Source organism: Mustelus asterias, chromosome 14 (assembly GCF_964213995.1).
Source record: "Mustelus asterias chromosome 14, sMusAst1.hap1.1, whole genome shotgun sequence".
Lineage (NCBI taxonomy): Eukaryota > Metazoa > Chordata > Chondrichthyes > Carcharhiniformes > Triakidae > Mustelus > Mustelus asterias.
In genome coordinates this window covers 28,512,022-28,533,556 of record NC_135814.1, presented here as the reverse complement: position 1 = coordinate 28,533,556, position 21,535 = coordinate 28,512,022, and the positions used below count along the sequence as shown (strand labels likewise).

The following is a 21,535-nucleotide window of genomic DNA, read 5'->3' as shown; positions in this document are numbered from 1 at the left end:
TCATTTATAGATCAATTTAAGTCTCTTCCAGTTTCACGTTGTAATTTATTTGACGGCCAAAATGTTTACTCTTAATGGAGAGCTCTTGGCTATTTTTATAGCATTAACTATAACAAAAAACTAATATGACATGTTCAATATCTTCACATAACAGTCTGTAATTTTGTTTGTGTGCTAATGAAAAAATGAGCCTGTTGTCGCATTCTCTTTCTTTAACATTTACTTACTTGTATACACAACCTTGTTCTCGCTGGGAGACAGGTATATGGAGGCGTAGGTGAGTTCAAAAACCCCCTTGATGTCTGGAATATGAGGCCGAGGAGATTTGAACTCCTGGGCACATTTGTACGTGCACTATCACTTCTTCACTCATAACCAACCGAAAGAATAAACCGGCCGACAGATTGGAGCAGAACGTCGGAAGACTTGGGCCTGCTAGCGTCATCTTATAGAGAAAACTGCAATGGCTTCCCTTGCTTAAGCCACTGGTTGAAACAGTGGTTGAGCCCAGATTACATTATTGGAGCCTTATCTTAAAGTATAACGAGGTTCACAGCAGTTTCCATTGGATGTCTTTGCTGCTTGGCCAGAAGAGCAGATAAAATTTAATTCTGCAGGAAGTGAGATTACAATCAGTAAGTAGGATTTCTGTCCGATTTTAACTTCTCACTTGCCTGTCTACCCCTAATGATTCCTTCAATTATATTTTCTCAGATTTTTGGCATTTGTTTCTAAACATTTCCATTCACACACTGCAGTGCCTTCCTGGGAGACATTTTGCTGAAAGCCTTATTACATTTTGAAAGATTGGGTAGCTGTGCTCTAAACTTTAGGGTGGGGGAACCTGTCTACCAAACTTTCTTGATCTCCCAAATACGAGGCCCAACCATCTTCAGTTGCTTCTTCACAGATTCCGACCTCCACAAAACCCCCATACCCTCCCCACCCCCATCCCAACCCCATCATTGGGGATGCTCATTGCATTTAGTTAATTATGCAGCTCCTCAGATACTGAAGCAGACTGTGCCGAGTTTCAACAAGGCATACAGGACAGTCAGGCAAGTGCCAAGCAATAACCTTCTCCAACAAGAGAATGAAAATCCCCTTGCTGAATCCCCCACTATCAACATCCTAGCGCTTACCATTGAACAGGAACAGCCACACAAATTATGTGGCTACAAGAGCAGGTCAGAAGGCTGGAAATTCTGTGGTGAATAACTCACCTCCTGACTCCCCCAAAGCCTGCCCACGATCTACAAGGCACAAGTCAGGATTGTATTGGAATACTCTAAACTTGCCTGAATAAATTCAGCTGCAACAACAAGCTCAAGAAGCTTGATATCATTCAGGTTAAAGTTACCTGCTTCCATCTAGCAGCTTAATCAAAGATTATCATAGAATCCCTACAGTACAGAAGGAGGCCATTTGGCCCAACAAGTCTGTACCGACCACAATCCCACCTGGGCCCTATTCCCATAACCCCACACATTTACCCTGCCAATCCCCCTGACACTAGGGTCAATTTAGCATGGCCAATCAACCTAACCTGCACATCTTTGGACTGGGGGAGGAAACCGGAGCACTCGGAGGAAACCCACACAGACACAGTGAAAACGTGCAAACTCCACACAGACAGTGACCTGAGGCCGGAATTGAACCCGGGTCCCTGGCACTGTGAGGCAGCAGTGCTAACCACTCTGCCATCATGCCACCCAGTGGCATTCACTCCCTTCACCAATCTGGCTGCTACAACATAATATTATCAACATGATGCACTGCAGCAACTTGCCAAGGCTCCTTTTAACACCATCCTCTAAAACTATGACCTCCATCACCCATAAGAAGAAGGGCAGCAGATGCATGGAAGTGCCTGCTAGCCTTTGGCCACTGTGGAGATCTTTCAGTCTGCCGTCATGGCTTTATGCGTAGCTCACCCATCCCGCCACCGGGGAACCTGTGGCAAGCACGACTCTGGTGGGAAGGGCCAGAAAATCCCACCCACGAATAATCATGGTGACATGTTGCTGATTTGATTTCTTAAAACAATGTGTGTAAACTGTTTAAAAAGTATGAAGTCAAGTCCATTCTTTTCAACATCATGAACGGTTCTGCCCTTCTTCCTAGCTTTTGTTTTTTTGCATTGTTACTTCAGTCTCCAGACTGGATAACAAAGATTATGGAAGTACAGGCTAGTCTTCAATTTGCTCAGTTGGCTATACTGAAGTGTGAATCTGTAAAATTGCTTGGATAAGAAATAGCGCCAACTCATCTGTCCTCCAGTCGTTGTCAGCTCATTTTATGATTATATTTCATTGTTCACCCCAAATGAAATGTAATAAAATGCTTGCCAAATTTCCTCTGTGGACTCTTTTCAGCGCACTGGTTAACAGATGTGCATCAAATTCTTGTGCATACTATTTAACAAAGTCATCAATCCTCCACATCGTTACCTTGTTGACATTGATTTGTAAGGGTAGCAATGCATGCACTAATGCATTTGTATGGAAAATTCCTGCCAGTCATTTTAACAAAGGTATTGGCCTGTTCAGATAAGTGAGGGAATGCCTTCAGTAAAATATATTCATATTATGTTAGTTTGTTTGCTACTCATGTAACCCTCAAGACGTCCCTTACGATGTTTGTGTTTGCTGGAAGTTAATTTGACCACTTTAAACAATGCTAAACTCACTGAGGAATTTAAGCTCCCTCATGTAAGTAGCAGGCAATGAGAAACAGCTGGCTTTGAAGGCATTCAAAGCTTTGACATAAAGCTATCACCCAAGGACTGACCATATGGCAACAGGATTTACGGAACATATGTCAAAGCATAGTCACAAAATCCTGGCAATAAACAAGTTTGACTAATATAGAGGTATATTCTATGCAGACACATGCCAGTCCAATGCAATCTGAAAATTAAATGGATTAGTGTGAAGCAAAATTAAGCTTTTCCAGTTACCTTGTTCACAGCTTTCTTCATCACTGCCATCTAAACAGTCAGTCTCTCCATCGCAATGCCATCTGACAGGAATACAGTGGCCGTGCTTACACTGGAACTGATCTTCTTTACATTTAATTACACAATCTTTCTGTTAATATAAATCACATGCAAGATTTAATTTAATAATGCTTGTTACCAATGGCATATGGCTAATTACAATGGAGTCAAAGATGATAAAATCATGTTGTTAATCATCTGTTGTAAGTTTGGAAGTATTAATGAAGGTAAGATGTGGTCTTTTATTTCTGATCAAGCGAAGGTGGCAAGAACAGTTCGTCATGTCAACCCAGTAGCAGATAGTAATCTGTACACAGAAATCATAGAAACCCTCCAGTGCAGAAAGAGGCCATCTGGCCCATCGAGTCTGCACCGACCACAATCCCACCCAGGCCCTACCCCCATATCCCTATATCCCTACACATTTTTTACCCACTAATCCCTCTAACCTACACATCTCAGGACACTAAGGGGCAATTTTAGCATGGCCAATCAACCTAACCCACACATCTTTGGACTGTGGGAGGAAACCGGAGCACCCGGAGGAAACCCACGCGGACACGAGGAGAATGTGCAAACTCCACACAGACAGTGACCCAAGCCGGGAATCGAACCCAGGTCCCTGGAGCTGTGAAGCAGCAGTGCTAACCACTGTGCTGCCGTGCCGCCCCATGGTGAAATAGAACAAGCCATTCACAAAACATGTATGAAAGCTCTGCACAGAATAACTTACATATTGCAATTTTCTTCGAGAAACATGCTTGTACAGCAGACTACAAAGAATCACATATTTAATTTTAACATTTTATTACATTTAAGCATCATTCATAATGCAATGAGGTGGTGGGATATGCAAATTATTGTTTTATTACATCTGTTACAGTCCATCAGAATTCATCGCCTTCAGGAAGTGTAGTGGAGGACAAGCACCTGTCTACATCAATGGGGACGAAGTAGAAAGGGTCGAGAGCTTCATGTTTTTGGGTGACCAAATCACCAACAACCTGTCCTACTTCTCCATGCCCACACTATAGTTAAGAAAGCCCATCAACACCTCTACTTTCTCTTGAGGCTAAGGAAATTTGGCATGTCAGCTATGACTCTCACCAACTTTTACAGATGCACCATAGAAAGCATTCTTTCTGCTTGTCTCACAGCTTGATCAGGCTGCTGCTCTGTGCAAGACTGCAAGAAACTACAAAGGGTCGTGAATGAAGCCCAATCCATCACTCCCACCCACTGACTCCGTCTACACTTCCCTCTGCCTTGGAAAAGCAGCCAGCATAATTAAGGACCCCTCGCACCCCGGACATTCTCTCTTCCAACTTCTTCTGTCGGAAAAAAGATACAGAGGTCTGAGGACATGGACCAACTGATTCAAGAACAGCTTCTTCCCTGCTGCTGTCAGATTTTTGAGTGGGCTTACCTTGCATTAAGTTGATCTTTCTCTACACCCTAGCTATGGCTGGAACACTACATTCTGCACTCTCTCCTTTCCTTTTCTATGAACGGTATGTTTTGTCTGTATAGCGCGCAAGAAACAATACTTTTCATTGTATACTAATACATGTGACTATAAAAAATCAAATTAAATCAAAATTCATAGTTCTTGATCTTCAATGGAATTGCTAAAATTCCCACAGGTATTTAACATTTCCTCATAAATTATAGTGCTGGTAAGTTGAAAATCTTCAGAATAGTGTTATTCTTGTCAAGATTGTCATAGTTTAACAATCCGGGAAAGAAAACAACACTCATATCGTCTGTCAGGGCTTATGCCTCCATTTCCCTGTACAGGAATCTACAACATGGGGTAGATTTTCTGCTTTGCCAAAAATCAACCTGGGAGCAAGCTGTACTTCAAAGACTCCTAGTCAACAGAATTGAATTTTGTGCTCAATCTTCTCCTGAAACTCATTTGCATATTGACAAACATAAAAATATTTCCATTATATTTCAGAATATAGTTATTTAAAAATATTCCACCATCACCTGTGTCTACCACATGTGTGTACCTAGACTTTAAATAATTAAAAATGTCTTTCAATAATGGGCGGCACAGTGGCACAATGGTTAGTACTGCTGCCTCACAGCACCAGGGACCCGGGTTCAATTCCGGCTTCAGGTTATTGTCTATGCGGAGTCAGCACGTTCTCCTTGTGTCTGTGTGGGTTTCTTCCGGGTGCTCTGGTTTCCTCCCACAGTCCAATGATGTGCAGGTTAGGCGGATTGGCCACACTAAATTGCCTCTTAGTGTCAGGGGGATTAGTAGGGTAAATATATGTGGTTATGGGGATTGGGCCTGGGTGGGATTGTTGTCAGTGCAGGCTGGATGGGTCAAATGGTCTCCTTCTGCACTGTAGGGATTCTATGATTCTATGAAAAGTACTGAACGATTAGCTAGTATTATTAATGTACAGTGGTCAGTTTCCTGGTGAGTTGGTTATTCGTATAATATTTAAAATGGATCTATTAGTGTTCTATCACCTAAAAAAAGGCTTAATTTGAGAGCCTGGGTTGAAGGCCTGTGAACAAGTGCGGTTAGTGTAAACTACCATGGCGATTAATTCAATCTGAAGGTGTTACGTAGTAACGTAGGAATGTATGCAAATAGAGTGAGGTCATAAGATGTAGAGTGGAAAACAGAGAGAGAAGCAACAGCCATAGAAGAGATAACACGCCACTAATAAAGTTCTGTTCATTTTTAACCCAGTGCTTCCAAGTGCCATGTCTCCAAATATGCAACAAAATCTGGCAATGAGGACTACGGGCAATTGCTTGCTGAGCCATTTGAAGAGGATGTTTTAGTGAAGAAAGTCAAGAAAAGAAAACTTTTCACATGTGCTATGGAGAGATAGTTGACGATTGTTGAATTGAGTAAAAGATTCCCTGCAGACAAATTCCAGACCTGACTTTAACAAAAGACAGGCTGAAGCTCAAATTAGTGCCTTGTGTGCGAAGAAAACTGAGGTAGCTGCTGGAAGCATGGTTGTGAAGTGTGCACACACTTTTCACTGCTTAAGTGAAAAATGACAAGAATTTTTGGCCTCATTTGAGCTTTTGATGAAAATAAGGAGCGATGAAGCTCTTATACTGATCATTTTGACTATTTTGTACAGGCAAACAGAATAGCTGAAGATATAATGGTGCCCACTTTCCTGAGCATGTCGGGGAGAAAAACTTTTAAATCCCGCCCCAGTTTAGTGCAACCTCATAAACCAGGCACTAAAACGTAAACTGTGGATATTGTGCAAGCACATTTTTTACCGAAATCCCTGGTGATTGCAGGGGTTTTAGATTCCATAAATTACACCAAGAGGGGAGCGTTGATCACACAAATTGTGGCATTGCTTAAAAGACTTGCAGAATATTGTGAATTTGGAGATGTGTTTAATGATACCATTCATGACAGACTTGTTTGTGGTCAATGCAGTGAAGCAAAATAAAAACCTCTGTTAACTGAGAATAATCTCACTCTGCAGAAAGCCATTGAATTACTGTTTTTATGGAGCTGGCTGTGAAGGAAGCCCAACAATTGAGTTCCTCCACTTGGGTACACAAAATGTCTGCTGAATTGGCACCCAAAGCTGCCAGGGTATGTTCATGTTACCGATGTTCAAAGCCAGGGTTTTCTGCTGCTGAATGCTGGTGTAAAGGCATAGAATGCCGAGACTGTGGGGAAAAAATGACACATAGAGCATGCCTGCAGGAAGAAGAAGTAAGCTGTAAGTAAAAATAAGATGCAAGAACAAACCAACACAGCATTTAAACAAAATAAACAGAAAAATGGCCATAATATAAAAGCAAAATACTGCGGATGCTGGAATCTGAAACAAAAATGGAAAATGCTGGAAAACCTCAGCAGGTCTGATAGCATCTGCGGAGAGAGAATAGAGCCAACGTTTCGAGTCTAGGTGACCCTTCGCTAGAGAAATGTCCATGCTGTACAACAGGGTCAAAAAGAGCGAAGAGACTCAAAGTCAGAGGAGGAACTATCACTACATGTGCTAGCCATTGCTGGTACCACCCACAGACACTGGGTCACTACACTGCTGGAAGGACAGCCAGCAAGGATGCAAGTTGACACTGGGGCAGCAGTCTCACTGATGCCAGAGTCCATCTACAATGAAAAATTCAAATACATCCCCTTAGAACCATCAAGGATAGTGCTGGTGACATACACAGGTGAAATAGTTCCCCTGAAGGGCCACATTGAAGTGACTGTGCATCTCAATGGGCAATCAGTAGATTTTCCTCTACTCGTAGTGAAGGAAAACTACCCGGCGTTGATGGCTGGAGAAGATTCGACTGAACTGGGCTGAAGTCAATATGATGACCAATGGGGAATCAGGCCTCACAACAATCTTTAAAAAGCGCACTGTTGTATTCAATGGGGAATCAAGGAGCATGAAGGACGTTACAATCAAGCTGAAACTTATAGAAAGAAGCCAAGCAAAATGTTTAAGGACAAGGTCTGTACCATACACAATTAAGCCAGAGGTGGAGTGACTGGTCAAGACTGGAGTTCTGGAACCTGTCAGCATGAGTGAATGGGCTATGCCTATTGTCCCAGTCAACAGGAAATGGACCTCTAAGGATTTGCAGGGCTTGAAGGTCACCACAAATCCAGTGTTATGTGTTGAACGTACCCATTACCTCGCTCTGAAGACCTGTTTACAGGATCGGTAGGAGGACAAAATTTCAGCAAAATTGACCTGAGCCAGGCCTATTTGCAGATGAATGTGGGCAAGATGTCACAAGAACTTCTGACAATCATGACACACAAAGGCTTGTTCCAATACTGAAGATTGAGCTTAGGTGTCACATCTGTTCCTGCATTGTTTCAGAGGCCATTGGATCAGATCCTGAGTGGATTAAGTGGAATCCAGTACTGTCTAGATGGCATCCTAGTGACTGGAAAAGCTGAAGATGAACTGCTTTGAAACTTGGATGCCACTCTCCAGAGATTGGAAAGCTATGGTCTGAGAGTCCACAAGGACAATCCTCCGTTGAATATTTGGGACAAGTGATTTATGCCACTGGCCTTCACAAATCTCCTTCTAAGTTTAATGTCATCACAGAGGTGCCTGCACTTCAGAATAGAATCCAGTTACGTTCCTTCCTGGGATTGTTGGACTATTGTGGAAGATTTGTCCCAAAATTGGCAACAATTCTGAAACAATTACATAACCTCTTGTGCCAGAAAAAGACATGGAAGTGGTCAGGTCAATGCAATAACACCTTCACGCAAGCCAAAAAAGTGTCACTTCAGTCTGAAGTTCTCATGCACTTTGATTCTACCTTATCCCACAGTTAGCTTGTGATGCATCCCTTTATGGTATAGGAGCGGTGGTCTCCCACACCATGCCATAAGATGAATAAAGACCCATTGCTTTGGCTTCTCAAACCTTGAGTAAAGCTGAGGGCAACTATGCTCAGATTGAACAGGAGGCATCAGACTCATTCTAGGTGTAAAGAAATTCTATCAGATCTTGCATGGGAGAGCGTTTATCATTCACTATCATTTTTGGGCAACATGTGGGAATTCCATCACTTGCAGCAAATAGAATGCAAAGATGGGCATTGCTCTTGTCTGCATATACTTACACCATTAAATCCTGCCAGTCTAGTTTACAGTGTAACGTGGATGGGCTTTCAAGATGTCCAATACCAGGCCGTTCTTTGGACTGCAAGAAGGGGAATAATTTCTACTTTGAACAAATAGACAACACACTTGTCACTCCTAGGCAAGTGAGAAAATACACTTGGGGAAATCCTGTGCTCTCAGAAATGATGGGTATGGTTTTACGAGGAAAGTAAGCATGCAGGTACAGCAGGCAGTAAAGAAGGCAAATGGTAAGTTAGCCTTCATAGCAAGAGGATTTGAGTATAGGGATAGGGATGTTTTGTACAGGGTGTTGGTGAGGCCACACCTGGAATATTGTGAGCAGTTTTGGTGTCCTTATCTGAGGAAGGATGTCCTTGCTATAGAGGGAGTACAGTGAAGGTTTACCAGGCTGATTCTTGGAATGGCAGATCTGTCGTATGAGGAGAGACTAGGATAGGATTGTATTCATTGAATCTCATAGAAACTTATAAAATTCTAACAGGATTAGACAGGATAGATTCAGAAAGAATGTTCCCAATGGTGGGGGAGTGCAAAACTACGGGTCACAGTTTGAGGATCAGGGGTAAATCTTTTAGAATTGAGGTGAGGAGAAATTTCTTCACCCAGAGGGCGGTGAATCTGTGGAATTCATTACCACAGAAAGTAATTGAGGCCAAAACGTTGTGTGATTTCAAGAATAAATTAGAAATAGCTCTTGGGGCTAAAGGGATCAAGGGATGTGGGGAGAAGGCGAGATCAGGGTATTGATTTTGATGATCAGCCATGATCAAAATGAATGGTGGAGTAGGCTCAAAGGGCTGAATGGCCTACTCCAGCTTCTAGTTTTTATCTTCGATGCAACATATTATTCTGCACAGTATCACCCTGCTGCTAATTCATTAGCAGAAAACTCTGTCCAAACCCTGACACACACCTTGAAAGCAACCAAGGAACAAGGTTAGCTTGTCAAATGCTTTAACAAATTCTTGCTGGAAAGGTCTGCAGCAGCATCTCTCGTGATGGCTATTTGTAAGAAAGTGTTATACAAGTTGGTGCTTTTACTGTGCTGAATTGTCTGCTGGAATACCACACATTCTACTTCTCCTGGCTTCTCCTGACTTACTCATGATAAAAAGACAATTGTGTTCCGCATCTGGGCTTTTAAAACCTCTAAAAACTGTGGCAGCAACAACACGCAAATGTGGAATGACAGGAAAAGCAAAGCAAAACACAGAATTTTCCATTAAGGACAAGGAGTTTTGGCTTAGAACGTCATCACGGGGGAGAAATGGGTTCCTGCTACAGTCCTTGCACAGGCTGGACCTGTCTCTTATATTGTCCAGATCAGTGATGACATTATCTAGAGGAGACATGCAGACCAGTTCCTGACTGGAAAAACAGGCCTGATAAGATTAGAGCTTGTTGGAAATATAGGTTCAGACTTACCTCGCCAGGATTTCCTACAACCCAAACACCACAGACATCGTTGAGGAAGTCAACACCTCACCCTCTGCTCAGGCGCAGAGACAACCTCCAGTTTCCATGTCAATGCCGGTTAATGCAACCACCGGTGACGTCAGAGGAAAGACAACAGCGTCAGAGGTTCACACCAGTGAAGATGAAGAAGAAAACGGCAGAGGTGCGCCGTCAAAGGTTTCGAGAGCAACAATCTCCAAAACGTCTGTCTTATTAATAGTAATTGACTCATTGACTATTGTCCATGTTGAACATGCTTTGTGTACATTTAAATAAAGCGGGGGCGCGGTGGGTGGAATGTTATTCATTAGTATTTGATCGTATTGGTGCACTGTGGAGCCCTGCTGTGGTAATGTAATAATGTATGCAAATGGACAAGAGATCATAAGTTGGAAAGCAGGAGCAGCAGCCATGGAAGAGACAGTACACCACCAAGAAAGTTCCATTCATTTTTAAACCAGTGCTTCCAAGTATTATGTCTCCAAATACACAACAGAGGGCGCAACCCAGCTTAGCGGATGAGGTTGACTTCTGGCTCCCTTTATTTGAACCATCACCAAAGGCTATAGAATCCCTACAGTGCAGAAGGAGGCAATTCGGCCCATCAAGTCCACACCAACCACAATTCCACCCAGGCCCTATTCCCATAACCTCACACATTTACCCCACCAATCCCCTGACACTAAGGTCAATTTAGCATGGCCAATCAACCTAACCCACACATTTTTGGACTGTGGGACAAAACCGGAGGACCCAGAGGAAACCCACGCAGACAAGGGGAGAATGTGCAAACTCCACACAATGACCCAAGGCCGGAACTGAATCTTGGTACCTGACACCGTGAGGCAGCAGTGCAAACCACTGTGCCACCAGGCCACACCACCCCCCCCCCCCCCCCCCCCATCCGCACCCCACCCCAGTTCGGGAAGAGATGAAACTAAAGGTCGTGGAAACTTGACTTGCATTGAATGTAGCTTGTGCTTGAAACTCTGTAATCTTTTGGGCAAAATGCCCCACAAGGTCAATTCAGCTGAAACTGTCCCACATGTTCATCAAAAGCACAGAAAACCTTTCTGTCATCGAGCCTATATTTGACTTTTACCAGTTTCAGCCTGAGTCTCCTTGTCTCGTTTAACTGGAAGTCATGTTCTGGACTTACCTTTTATAAACCTCTTCATAACTTCCTTCTGAGTTGCCACCTTTGAGAGCTATAGAGAGCTTTAGTTTCTCTGATAGTCCTCATAAATCAGTTCTCTGACATTGTGGTGCAGCCTCAGGTTTTTTTTTTAGCAACCTTCAGAGTTTGAACGTTTCTCCTTTGTCTCGGTGGCTGGGCCCAATATTTAAGTTGAAGTTTGGGCAGAGTATTATAAAGTTTTAACGTGACATCTCTGAATTCGACTCCACACTGATTTAACAATGTAGTTCGGCATTCCATTTGTTTTGTCGATTGCTCTGCCACAGTGACTGGGAATGTCAAGTGTCAAGTCTATTGCTAACTCTAAATCACTTTCAATTTCTTCCCTCGCTATTTCAACACCATAAATAGAATAAATGTACTGCCAATTTTTTCTTCCAATGTGCAATAAATTACATTTAACTGCACTGAATTTCATCTGGCACAGCCCCGCCGCCGCGCCCACTTGTATGTTTTATCTCGCTGGCTTTCCAGCTCCCTGTCTTCAGCAGGCTCAGCCACCACCTTATGCTCCTTCAGGTTAATATTGTCTGTGAATCTGACCAATATATTTTGGATCGAATCCAATCGTCATTGTTCAGCTGAGAAGCAGCAAAGTGCCAGTCGTGTGATCTTTGTAATGTTTCACTTAGCACTACTCCCATGCCCTCTCTGTTAACATATATTATATTCTTCCCTTTCAGTTTTCTGCCTCTCTATCTTTCTGTCCTCCTTTCCGACATTCTTTAATATTACCTGTTCAACCAAGTTTTTGGTCATCTGTCCTAATGTCTCCTGATGTGGTCCAGTGCCATTTGTTTCTTGTTAATGCATCTGGGAAGCGCATTAGACCATTTTATTATTTTAGAGGTGCCATATCAATGCAAGTTGTTCCTATTCCTCGGAATTAGCATGACTTGAAGTTAGAATCGGGGGGGTTTTGTAAAAGCTTTCTGGAAGTCCAAGTACATCATTCGCCCTTGCACAAGCCACTTGGGATACCACTTTCTCAAAGTAAACCTTTGAGGTTTGTCAAACGGGCCTTCACTTTCTAAAGCCACGCCGTTATGAAATAAAAGGTTACTATCCATGTAATTTGCATGTTAACTGCTACTAATGATTCTACTGGTGAAATGTTCAGCTTCTGCAGGTGTATTTACAGGCTGGAGCGAATGGCTTCAATGGAACGGACAATCAGACATTTTAAACGTGGCTAATCCAAATCTCTGTGTCTCTTATGCCCGTTCCAAACTTGAAGGCTCTGCCTTATTATTTTACCTGCTGTTGAAATATGCTAATTGGCTGGAATCACCTTTGTTGTCTTACCTTTTAAATTATGCTTCCAAAGGTGTGCAGGTTAGGTGGATTGGCCATGCTAAATTGCCCCTTAGTGTCCCAAGATGTGTAGGTTAGATAGGATTAGCCATGACAAATGCGTGGGATTACAGGGATAGGACGGGGTGGGTCTGGGTAAAATACCCTGTACGAGAGTCGGTGCAGACTCGATGGACCAAACAGCCTCTTTTGCACTGTAGGGATTCTATTCTATGATATTATACTGCCTCCAATCTAATGAGACTCACTTTGCATTCATGAACACCATTATGATGGTAGCCAACACTTACTAAATCTTTTTCTGTGTTTGTTTGAGTAATGCTATTTCCCTGTGATAACACGGCCGGGTGATTTCATTAGTTGGTTAGCTAATGTGGGAAATAATGAAGCTCATGATATGACCTGTGGAATAGTCCACTAAAAGCATGGATGGGAAACCAGTCTTAATAAATGGCAATAACATTGAGTGTCGATACTTAGCGTTCCAACCTTTGAACATCAAACCGAATTTTTAATTGCATTTTCAGAATTTTATCTTTTTACGAATTTAATTTAGATGGGCTTTTACTTTAATGCATGTAATTACTTTTGGCGAATAGGATACAAAAGTAAGGGGTTTGGTAAACATTCTACTGTTATGTTTGTAAAAAAGATCATATCGGTTCCCTCACAGTTATGAGATGTAATTAACCCTTCAGTTACTGAAGGTAGCAAACATACTTTCACAGAATGGTAACATAATAAATATTGGTATTTAATGGAGGGAACGAGTGTGTCGCGCATCAGCAAGAGCCCCATTTCCCCTCTGTTCAAGAAGGACAGCCAAATTAATTTAACTGAGAAGTGGGCTGCTGGTACTAAACCCACATGAGACCCATGACCGCTGAGATAAACAGGCCACAGGTGAGTGATGGTGGGAGCTGGGGGGTGCTAGGGTCAAGTACGTCTCTGAGCAGTTGCAGGGCATTCTTAAGGGGGAGGGTGAGCAGCCAGAGGTCGTTGTACATATTGGTACCAACGACATAGGTAGGAAAAGGTACGAGGTCCTGAAGTGTGAACAGAGAGAGTTAGGCAGAAGGCTAAAGTGCAGGACCTCGAAGGTAGTAATTTCTGGTGCCACGTGCTAGTGAAAGTAGGAATAGGAATAGGAAGATTAGGCAGATGAATGCGTGGCTTGAGAGTTGGTGCAGGGGGCAGGGAGTTAGACTTTTGGATCATTGGGATCTCTTCTGGGGAAGAGGTGACCTGTTCAAGAGGGATGGGTTACACCAGAAGAAGAACAGACAGCAGAAAGTATTAAAAGTCAAATGACCGTTCAGGAATGGGAGAAGGTGTTTGAGATGAGTCAGGATAAGAACCTGTATCATCATCTTTGTACAAGACTTTTTCCTACCATTCATGGTAATTATGAAGTTAAATGTGGAGTCTTACTGATGCTTTTTGGAGGAGTTCCTAAAACTACCCCTGGAGGGTACTTCTCTACGTGGTGATATTAATGTTTGTATTGTTGGAGATCCGAGCACAGCTAAAAGGCAGTTCCTCAAGCATGTGGAAGAATTCAGTCCTCGGGCTGTGTACACAAGTGGCAACGCTAGCATTGCTGCAGGTAGACGGCTGCAGTTGTAAGAGACGAAGAATCGCATGAATTTGTCATTGAAGCTGGAGCATTGATGCTTGCTGATAACGGTGTTTGCTGTATTGATGAGTTTGATAAAATGGAGACAAGAGGGAGACTAATATCCTGGCGGGGAGAGTTGCTAGAGCTACTCGAGAGGGTTTAAACTAGTTTGACAGGGGGGTGGGAACCAAAGCAGTAGGGAGACAGAAGTGAAGGTTGAGGACAGCACAGAAGTTGAAGAGAGCACATTAGGTAGTAAAGGCAGTGTCAGTAATCCTCGTACCAGACAGATCAGGCAAAAGCAGAGCAGAGAGCAAGGGAAGTCCAGATTAAACTGCATTTATTTCAATGCAAGAGGCCTGATGGGCAAGGCAGATGAACTCAGGGCATGGACATGGGACTGGGATATTATAGCAATTACTGAAACATGGCTTAGGGAGGGACAGGACTGGCAGCTCAATTTTCCAGGGTACAGATGCTATCGGAAAGATAGAACAGGAGGTAAGAGAGGAGGGGGAGTTGCACTTGTGATTAGGGAAAACTTGTGATTAGGGAAAACTTGTGATTAGGGGATATATCCGAGGGTTTGGCCACTGAGTCCATATGGGTAGAACTGAGAAATAAGAAGGGGGAAATCACTTTGATAGGGTTGTACCATAGGCCCCCAAATAGTCAGCGGGAAATTGAGGAGAAAATATGTAAGGAGATTACAGATAGCTCCAAGAAAAATAGGGTGATAATAGTAGGGGATTTTAACTTTCTCAACATTGACTGGGACAGCCATAGTATTCGAGGGTTGGATGGACAGAAATTTGTTGAGTGTATTCAGGAGGACTTTCTCATTCAGTATGTGGATGGCTCGACCAGAGAGGGGGCAAAACTTGACCTCCGCTTGGGAAATAAGGAAAGGCAGGTGACAGAAATGTTAGTGAGGGATCACTTTGGGACAGTGACCATAATTCCATTAGTTTTAAGATAGCAATGGAGAATGCTAGGTCTGGCCCAAAAGTTAAAATTCTAAATTGGGGCAAAGCCAATTTTGATGGTATCAGGCAGGAACTTTCAAAAGTTAATTGGGACTGGGGGAAGGCAAAGTGATGTCTGGTAAGTGGGAAGCTTTTGAAATGTGTTAACCAGGGTTCAGGGTAAGCACATTCCTCTTAGAATGAAGGGCAAGGCTGGTAAAAGTAGGGAACCCTGGATGAATCAGGATATTGAGGCCCTGGTCAAGAAGAAGAAAGAGGCACATGACATGCATAGGCAGCAGGTTAGAATTTTAACTTTTGGGCCAGACCTATCATTCTCCATAGCTATCTTAAAACTAATAGAATTATGGTCACGATTCCTCACTAACACTTCTGTCACCTGCCCTTCCTTATTTCCCAAGAGGAGGTCAAGTTTTGCCCCCTCTCTGGTCGGGCCATCCACATACTGAATAACAAATTCCTCCTGAATACACTCAACAAATTTCTCTCCATCTAAGTGAATCCCTTGAAGAGTATAGGGGGTGTAGGAATAGAGTTAAGAGATAAATCAGGAGAGCAAAAAGGGAACATGAGATTGTTTTGGCAGATAAGGCAAAGGAGAATCCAAAGAGCTTCTACAAATATATAAAGGCCAAAAGAGTAACTAGGGAGAGAGTAGGGCCTCTTAAAGATCAACAAGGTCATCTGTGTGCGGGACCCACAAGAGATGAGTGAGATCCGAAATGAATATTTCTCATCAGTATTTACTGTTGAGAAAAGCATGGATGTTAGGGAACTTGGGGAAATAAATAGGGATGTCTTGAGGAGTGTACATATTACAGAGAAGGAGGCGTTGGAAGTCTTAAAGCGCATCAAGGTAGATAAATCCCTGAGACCTGATGAAGTGTATCCCAGGACATTGTGGGAGGCTAGGGAGGAAATTGCCTGTCCCCGAGCAGAGATATTTGAATCATCGCTAAGATTGGAGGGTGGCAAATGTTGTGCCTTTGTTTAAGAAGGGCTGCAGGGAAAAACCAGGGAACTACAGGCCGGTGAGCCTCACATTTGTGGTGGGTAAGTTGTTGGAAGGTATTTTGAGAGGCAGCATCTACAGGCATTTAGAGACACAAGGACTGATTAGGGACAGTCAGCATGGCTTTGTGAGTGGAAAATCATCTCTCACAAATTTGATTGAGTTTTTTGAAGGGGTAACCAAGAAGGTAGATGAGGACAGTGCAGTTGATGTTGTCTACATGGACTTTAGCAAGGTCTTTGACAAGGTACCGCATGGTAGATTGTTGCGTAAGGTTAAATCTCATGGGATCCAGGGTGAGGTAGCTAAATGGATACAAAATTGGCTTGATGACGGAAACCAGAGGGTGGTTGTAGAAGGTTGTTTTTCAAACTGAAGACCTGTGACCAGCGGTGTGCCTCAGGGATCGGTGCTGGGTCCACTGTTATTTATCATTTATATTAATGATTTGGATGAGAATATAGAAGGCATGGTTATTAAGTTTGCAGATGACATCAAGATTGGTGGCATAGTGGACAGTGAAGAAGGTTATCTCGTATTGCAATGGGATCTTGGGCCAGTGGGCTGACGAATGGCAGATGGAGTTTAATTTAGATAAATGCGAGGTGATGCATTTTGGTAGATTGAACCAGGGCAGGACTTACTCAGTTAATGGTAGGGCGTTGGGGAGAGTTACAGAACAAAGAGATCTAGGGGTACAGGTTCATAGCTCCTTGAGAGTGGAGTCACAGGTGGACAGAGTGGTGAAGAAGGCATTCAGCATGCTTAGTTTCATTGGTCAGAACATTGAGTCCCAGGAGTTGGGACGTCTTGTTGAAGTTGTACAAGACATTGGTAAGGGCACACTTGGAATATTGTGTACAGTTCTGGTCACCCTGTTATAGAAAGGATATTATTAAACTAGAAAGACTGCAGAAGATATTTGCTAGGATGCTACCGGGACATGATGGTTTGAGTTGTAAGGAGAGGCTGGATAGACTGGGACATTTTCTCTGGAGCATAGGAGGCTGAGGGGCGACCTTATAGAGGCTTATAAAATAATGAGGGACACTGATCAGCTAGATGGTCAATATATTTTCCCAAAGATAACGGAATCTAAAACTAGAGGGTATCGGTTTAAGGTGAGAGGGGAGAGATAGAAAAGGGTACAGAGGGGCAATTCTTTCACACAGATGGTGGTGAGTGTCTGGAACAAGCTGCCAGAGGTAGTAGTAGAGGCAGGTACCATTTTGCCTTTTAAAAAGCATGTAGACAGTTCCATGGGTAAGATGGGTATGGAGGGATGTGGGCCAAATGCGGGCAATTTGGACTTGCTTAGGGGTTTAAAAAAAAAGGACGGCATGGACAAGTTGGGGCGAAGGGCCTGCTTTCATTCTGTAAACCTCTATGACACTTATGTCTCCGAATTTCTCCTCATCCAGCCCCCTTAAAAGCTATTTGAGAGTAGAGATTGGCAACCCTCATGTGAGAGACTGAGCTTCAGTTAGACTGGTTGGTTTACGGTGTGACAAGCGACCAGTGTCGATGGGGCATTAATGGGAGATTCACAGAAGTTTGTTTGGGTGGCATCTGTCACTTGTTCTTGAGTTGTGGTACGTCTGATCACAGCTCACCCATTTGCTTCCTCACTTAATGTGAACATTGTAGATAGATTTTGTAGCTTGTGTTATCCTTACAAATCTGTACATATCTGTAAGGGCATGGTTGTGGATGAAGGAGTAATGTAATATAGCTCTTTTCTTCTTGGTTAATAAATTCTTTTGTTAAAAGTTCATCAGCTGACACCTGTGACTCTGTTCAGTAGCCAGACTCCACATTCCTAAACAAAACATAAAAACCTTTGGGTCTCTCGACCCAGATTCCACCCTGGGATCTGACCTTTCTAGTAATGACATCAGCTGCGATCGTAACATGTGGGGGCTCATCCAGAATTTTCATGATAAATTGGGATCTGTAAATACTTAAATGAATACATGGAGGTATGATGTGGAGTTGCCGGTGTTGGATTGGGGTAGACACAGTAAGTAGTCTCACAACACCCGGTTAAAATTCAACAGGTTTATTTGGTAGCACGAGCTTTCAGAATGCTGCTCGTGCATCAGGTGAGTCAGGTGTACTTACTGTACATGGAGGTGCTGTGCACAGGATCAAGATTTGCTGTGAAATGTATCATACAGGTTGAAATTTAAAATTGCATTAGGAGTTGCTAAGTCTTTTCTACAGACAAAAGATTTAACCCCGACTGGTTTACAAAAAACAACCAAGAGGAAGCTAATGAATTAGCAGATAGGTTGGAGTGAGAATTACCTGTCGGGGTGAGGAAAGCAGACATAGCCGAGGTAATAGCGCAGCATTTAATACTGGAACAGATACAAGAGGGATGTTCTCAAGGGGGTGAGTAAGTGGAGTTCGCCTGGATTCAGTTGCCAATAAAACAGCTTCAACATATAAAGTAACTTAAAAAAACTTGAATTGGATAGAGGAAAATAAATTGAAATATGGAAACCTGACTTCAAGAAAGAGAAGTTAACAAGGGATGAAAGAGAACAGAAAGGGCAAGAGAGAAGGAATGACAAAGGGGATACCAGTTTAAAATGCTGCCATTAAAGCAAGAGGCCTGAGGAGAATTCTGATGATGAAAAAAAAACACCTCCAGCCCAAAGTCCAGTGGGGAGATATTTCAATTAGTACAAGCCCTTCCAATGTTTGAGGAAAGGGATGTAGAGGCACTCTTTATTTTGTTTGATAGGGTAGCTAAACAAATGAAGTGGACATTGCTTCTGAAGTGTAGGTTGGTGGGTAGAGCTTATTAAGATTATGCTTCACTTTCAGAAGAGATGTTTATGGATTATGATGCTGAATGTATATCGGTTGGTCCTTGGGGCATACAGGCAGAAATTTCAGAACATAAGGAAACAGCCTGGGCAGACCTATATTGAATTTGAGAGGATAAAGTAACCGTGACTGTTGGATTTGGGCATTAAAGCTAGATACTACATATGAACTCTTCATAATTACCTTGGAACAATTTAAAGCTCTACTTCTTCCTCTGGTTGGAACCCTTTTGAACAAAGAACGGTACAGCACAGGAACAGGCCCTTCAGCCCACCAAGTCTCTGCCGACACAGATGCCTCCCTAATATTTTCTTGCCTCTATGTGGTCCATATCCCTTTATTCCGTGTCTATTCATGTATCTATCTAGATGCCTCTTGAACGTTGTTATAGAACCTGCTTCCACCTCCTCTGGCAGCGCATTCCAGGCATTCACCGCCCTCTTTGTGAAAAACTCGCCCCTTACATCTCTTTTAAACTTTCCATCTCTCACTTTCAACCTATGTCCCTGAGTAATTGACCCTTTGACCCTGGGAAAAAGACACTGACTATCCACTCTATCCAAGCCTGTTATAATTTTATAAACCTCTATCAGATCCCTGCTTACCCTCCAATGCTCCAATGAAAACAATCCAAGTTTGTTCAACCTTTCTTCACAGTCCATACCAGGCAACATCCTGGTAAATCTCTTCTGCACCCTTTCCAATGCATCAACATCCTTCTGGTAATATGGCGATCAGAATTGTACACAATACTCCAAATGCAGCCTAACCAAAGTCTTATACAGCTGCAACATGATTTTCCAATTCCTATACTCAACAGCCCAACCGATGAAGGCTCGCATACCATACGCCTGCTTGACCACCTTATCCACCTGAGTTGCCACCTTCAGGGAATTGTGGAACTGCACACCTAGATCCCTCTATATGCTAATATTTCTAAGGGCTCTACCATTTACTATATAATTTCCTTCTGCAGTAGACCTTCCAAATCACATCACCTCACATTTGTCTGGGTTAAATTCCATCTGCCATCTTTTGGCCCAAGTCTCAGCTGATATAAGCCTCTCTTCTGTATAAGCCTGCCATGAGGAACCTTTTTGGAGGCTTTACTAAAGTCCATATATACAACATCCACTGCCCTGCCCTGGTCAATTTTTTTTGTCACTTCGTCAAAGAACTCAATCAAGTTTGTGAGACACGACCTCCCCTTCACAAAACCATGCTGCCTATTGCTAATAAGCCAATTCTCTTTCAGATGTGAGTACATCCTGTCTCTAAGAATCTTCTCCAATAATTTCCCCACCACTGATGTAAGGCTCACCATCCACGACATCCTTCTCCTTTCTGAATGCAAAGTACTCGTTAAGGACCTCACCCACCTCACCTGGCTCCACACACAAATCCCCTCCACCGTCCTTGAGTGGACATTCACTTCTTGAGTGAAGCAGCAGATCGCTTCAGAACGATGGCATCAGGGTTGCTGCCAGAGTAGTCGGCCTTCACAAAGCTATAGTTTGTGTATAGTTGCACAATAACTGCAGATTGATGGAAAAATAATCTTTTTGATTCCAGCACCCTCCAATTTACTTGGGGGATTCTGCAGATGGCTTCCTGGAAAATTGGAAATCCTGCTAGCCTGGAAAAATCATGTTTCCTCTCATGCTTAGAGCAAATAAGATAACCTCCTCTCTTCACATCTTTGACCTCTGTGACCTCCCAGATGCAGCTGGGACAGCTCAGAAGCTTAGCTTATTTTTGCAGTGGTGAAGTTCGGGAAATGTGGGGTATGTCACCCGGTCCTGCTTGGAATTATCTGACCACAGAAAATTTCAATGCGGCTGTCACCTTTACAGCCACCCAAAGTGCACAGTTCCCAGTGTCTACAGGTCCTCCAATTACCAATTTGCCAATTTTCTTAACCCTGTGCAGGGAAAAGTAGATCTGTATGACTAAGTGGACTACAATTTCAAAGTGTTGTCACAAGTGTGATGGGCTAAATGGCTACCTTCTAAGCTGTATGATTGTATGAAATGATTTTGTATTCACTGACTAGGCAATAAGTAACTAGCATTTGCCCACAAATGACCGTAAACATCTTTCTCTGTTAGACAGAAAGAGAGAGATTGGTTATATGTTGCTTGAAGGGCACCACTCCACAAGCATGGGGAAGATGAAGAGATGGCGCTCTATGAATTACCACAGCCAAGACTTAATGGCTTTTCTGACCATGTTTGGGCCTCCAAGCTGCTTTGGGACAAGATTTGACATCTCAACATTGCCACTTGACGCCAGTTGACTTAATTCTGCATTATATTTAAGCTACCAAGCAATTGAGCTAACCAACCCCCCCTCATTTATTTATTATTGCAGATAAAATACTCAATATTGAAGATCATTGATTTTCACCTGAGGCTACACTGAGGGGGGGATGTGCTAGAAACATATAAAATTATGAAGGAAATAGATAAGATAGAAACAGGGGGCTTGTTT

The 21,535-nt window shown here is 42.9% G+C and overlaps 1 protein-coding gene across 1 annotated transcript in view; it reads right to left on the bottom strand.

Annotated features, from left to right (window-relative positions):
- LOC144504127 (low-density lipoprotein receptor-related protein 1-like) overlaps positions 1-21,535 on the bottom strand; it is a 1,391,705-nt gene that overhangs the window by 113,474 nt on the left and 1,256,696 nt on the right. Inside the window, exons 72-73 of the mRNA XM_078229303.1 lie at positions 2,960-3,089; positions 1,224-1,226 (exon numbers count right to left, since the gene is read on the bottom strand). Of these exons, the coding sequence (XP_078085429.1) occupies positions 1,224-1,226; positions 2,960-3,089 (133 nt within the window). The remainder of the gene's footprint in view (positions 1-1,223; positions 1,227-2,959; positions 3,090-21,535) is intronic.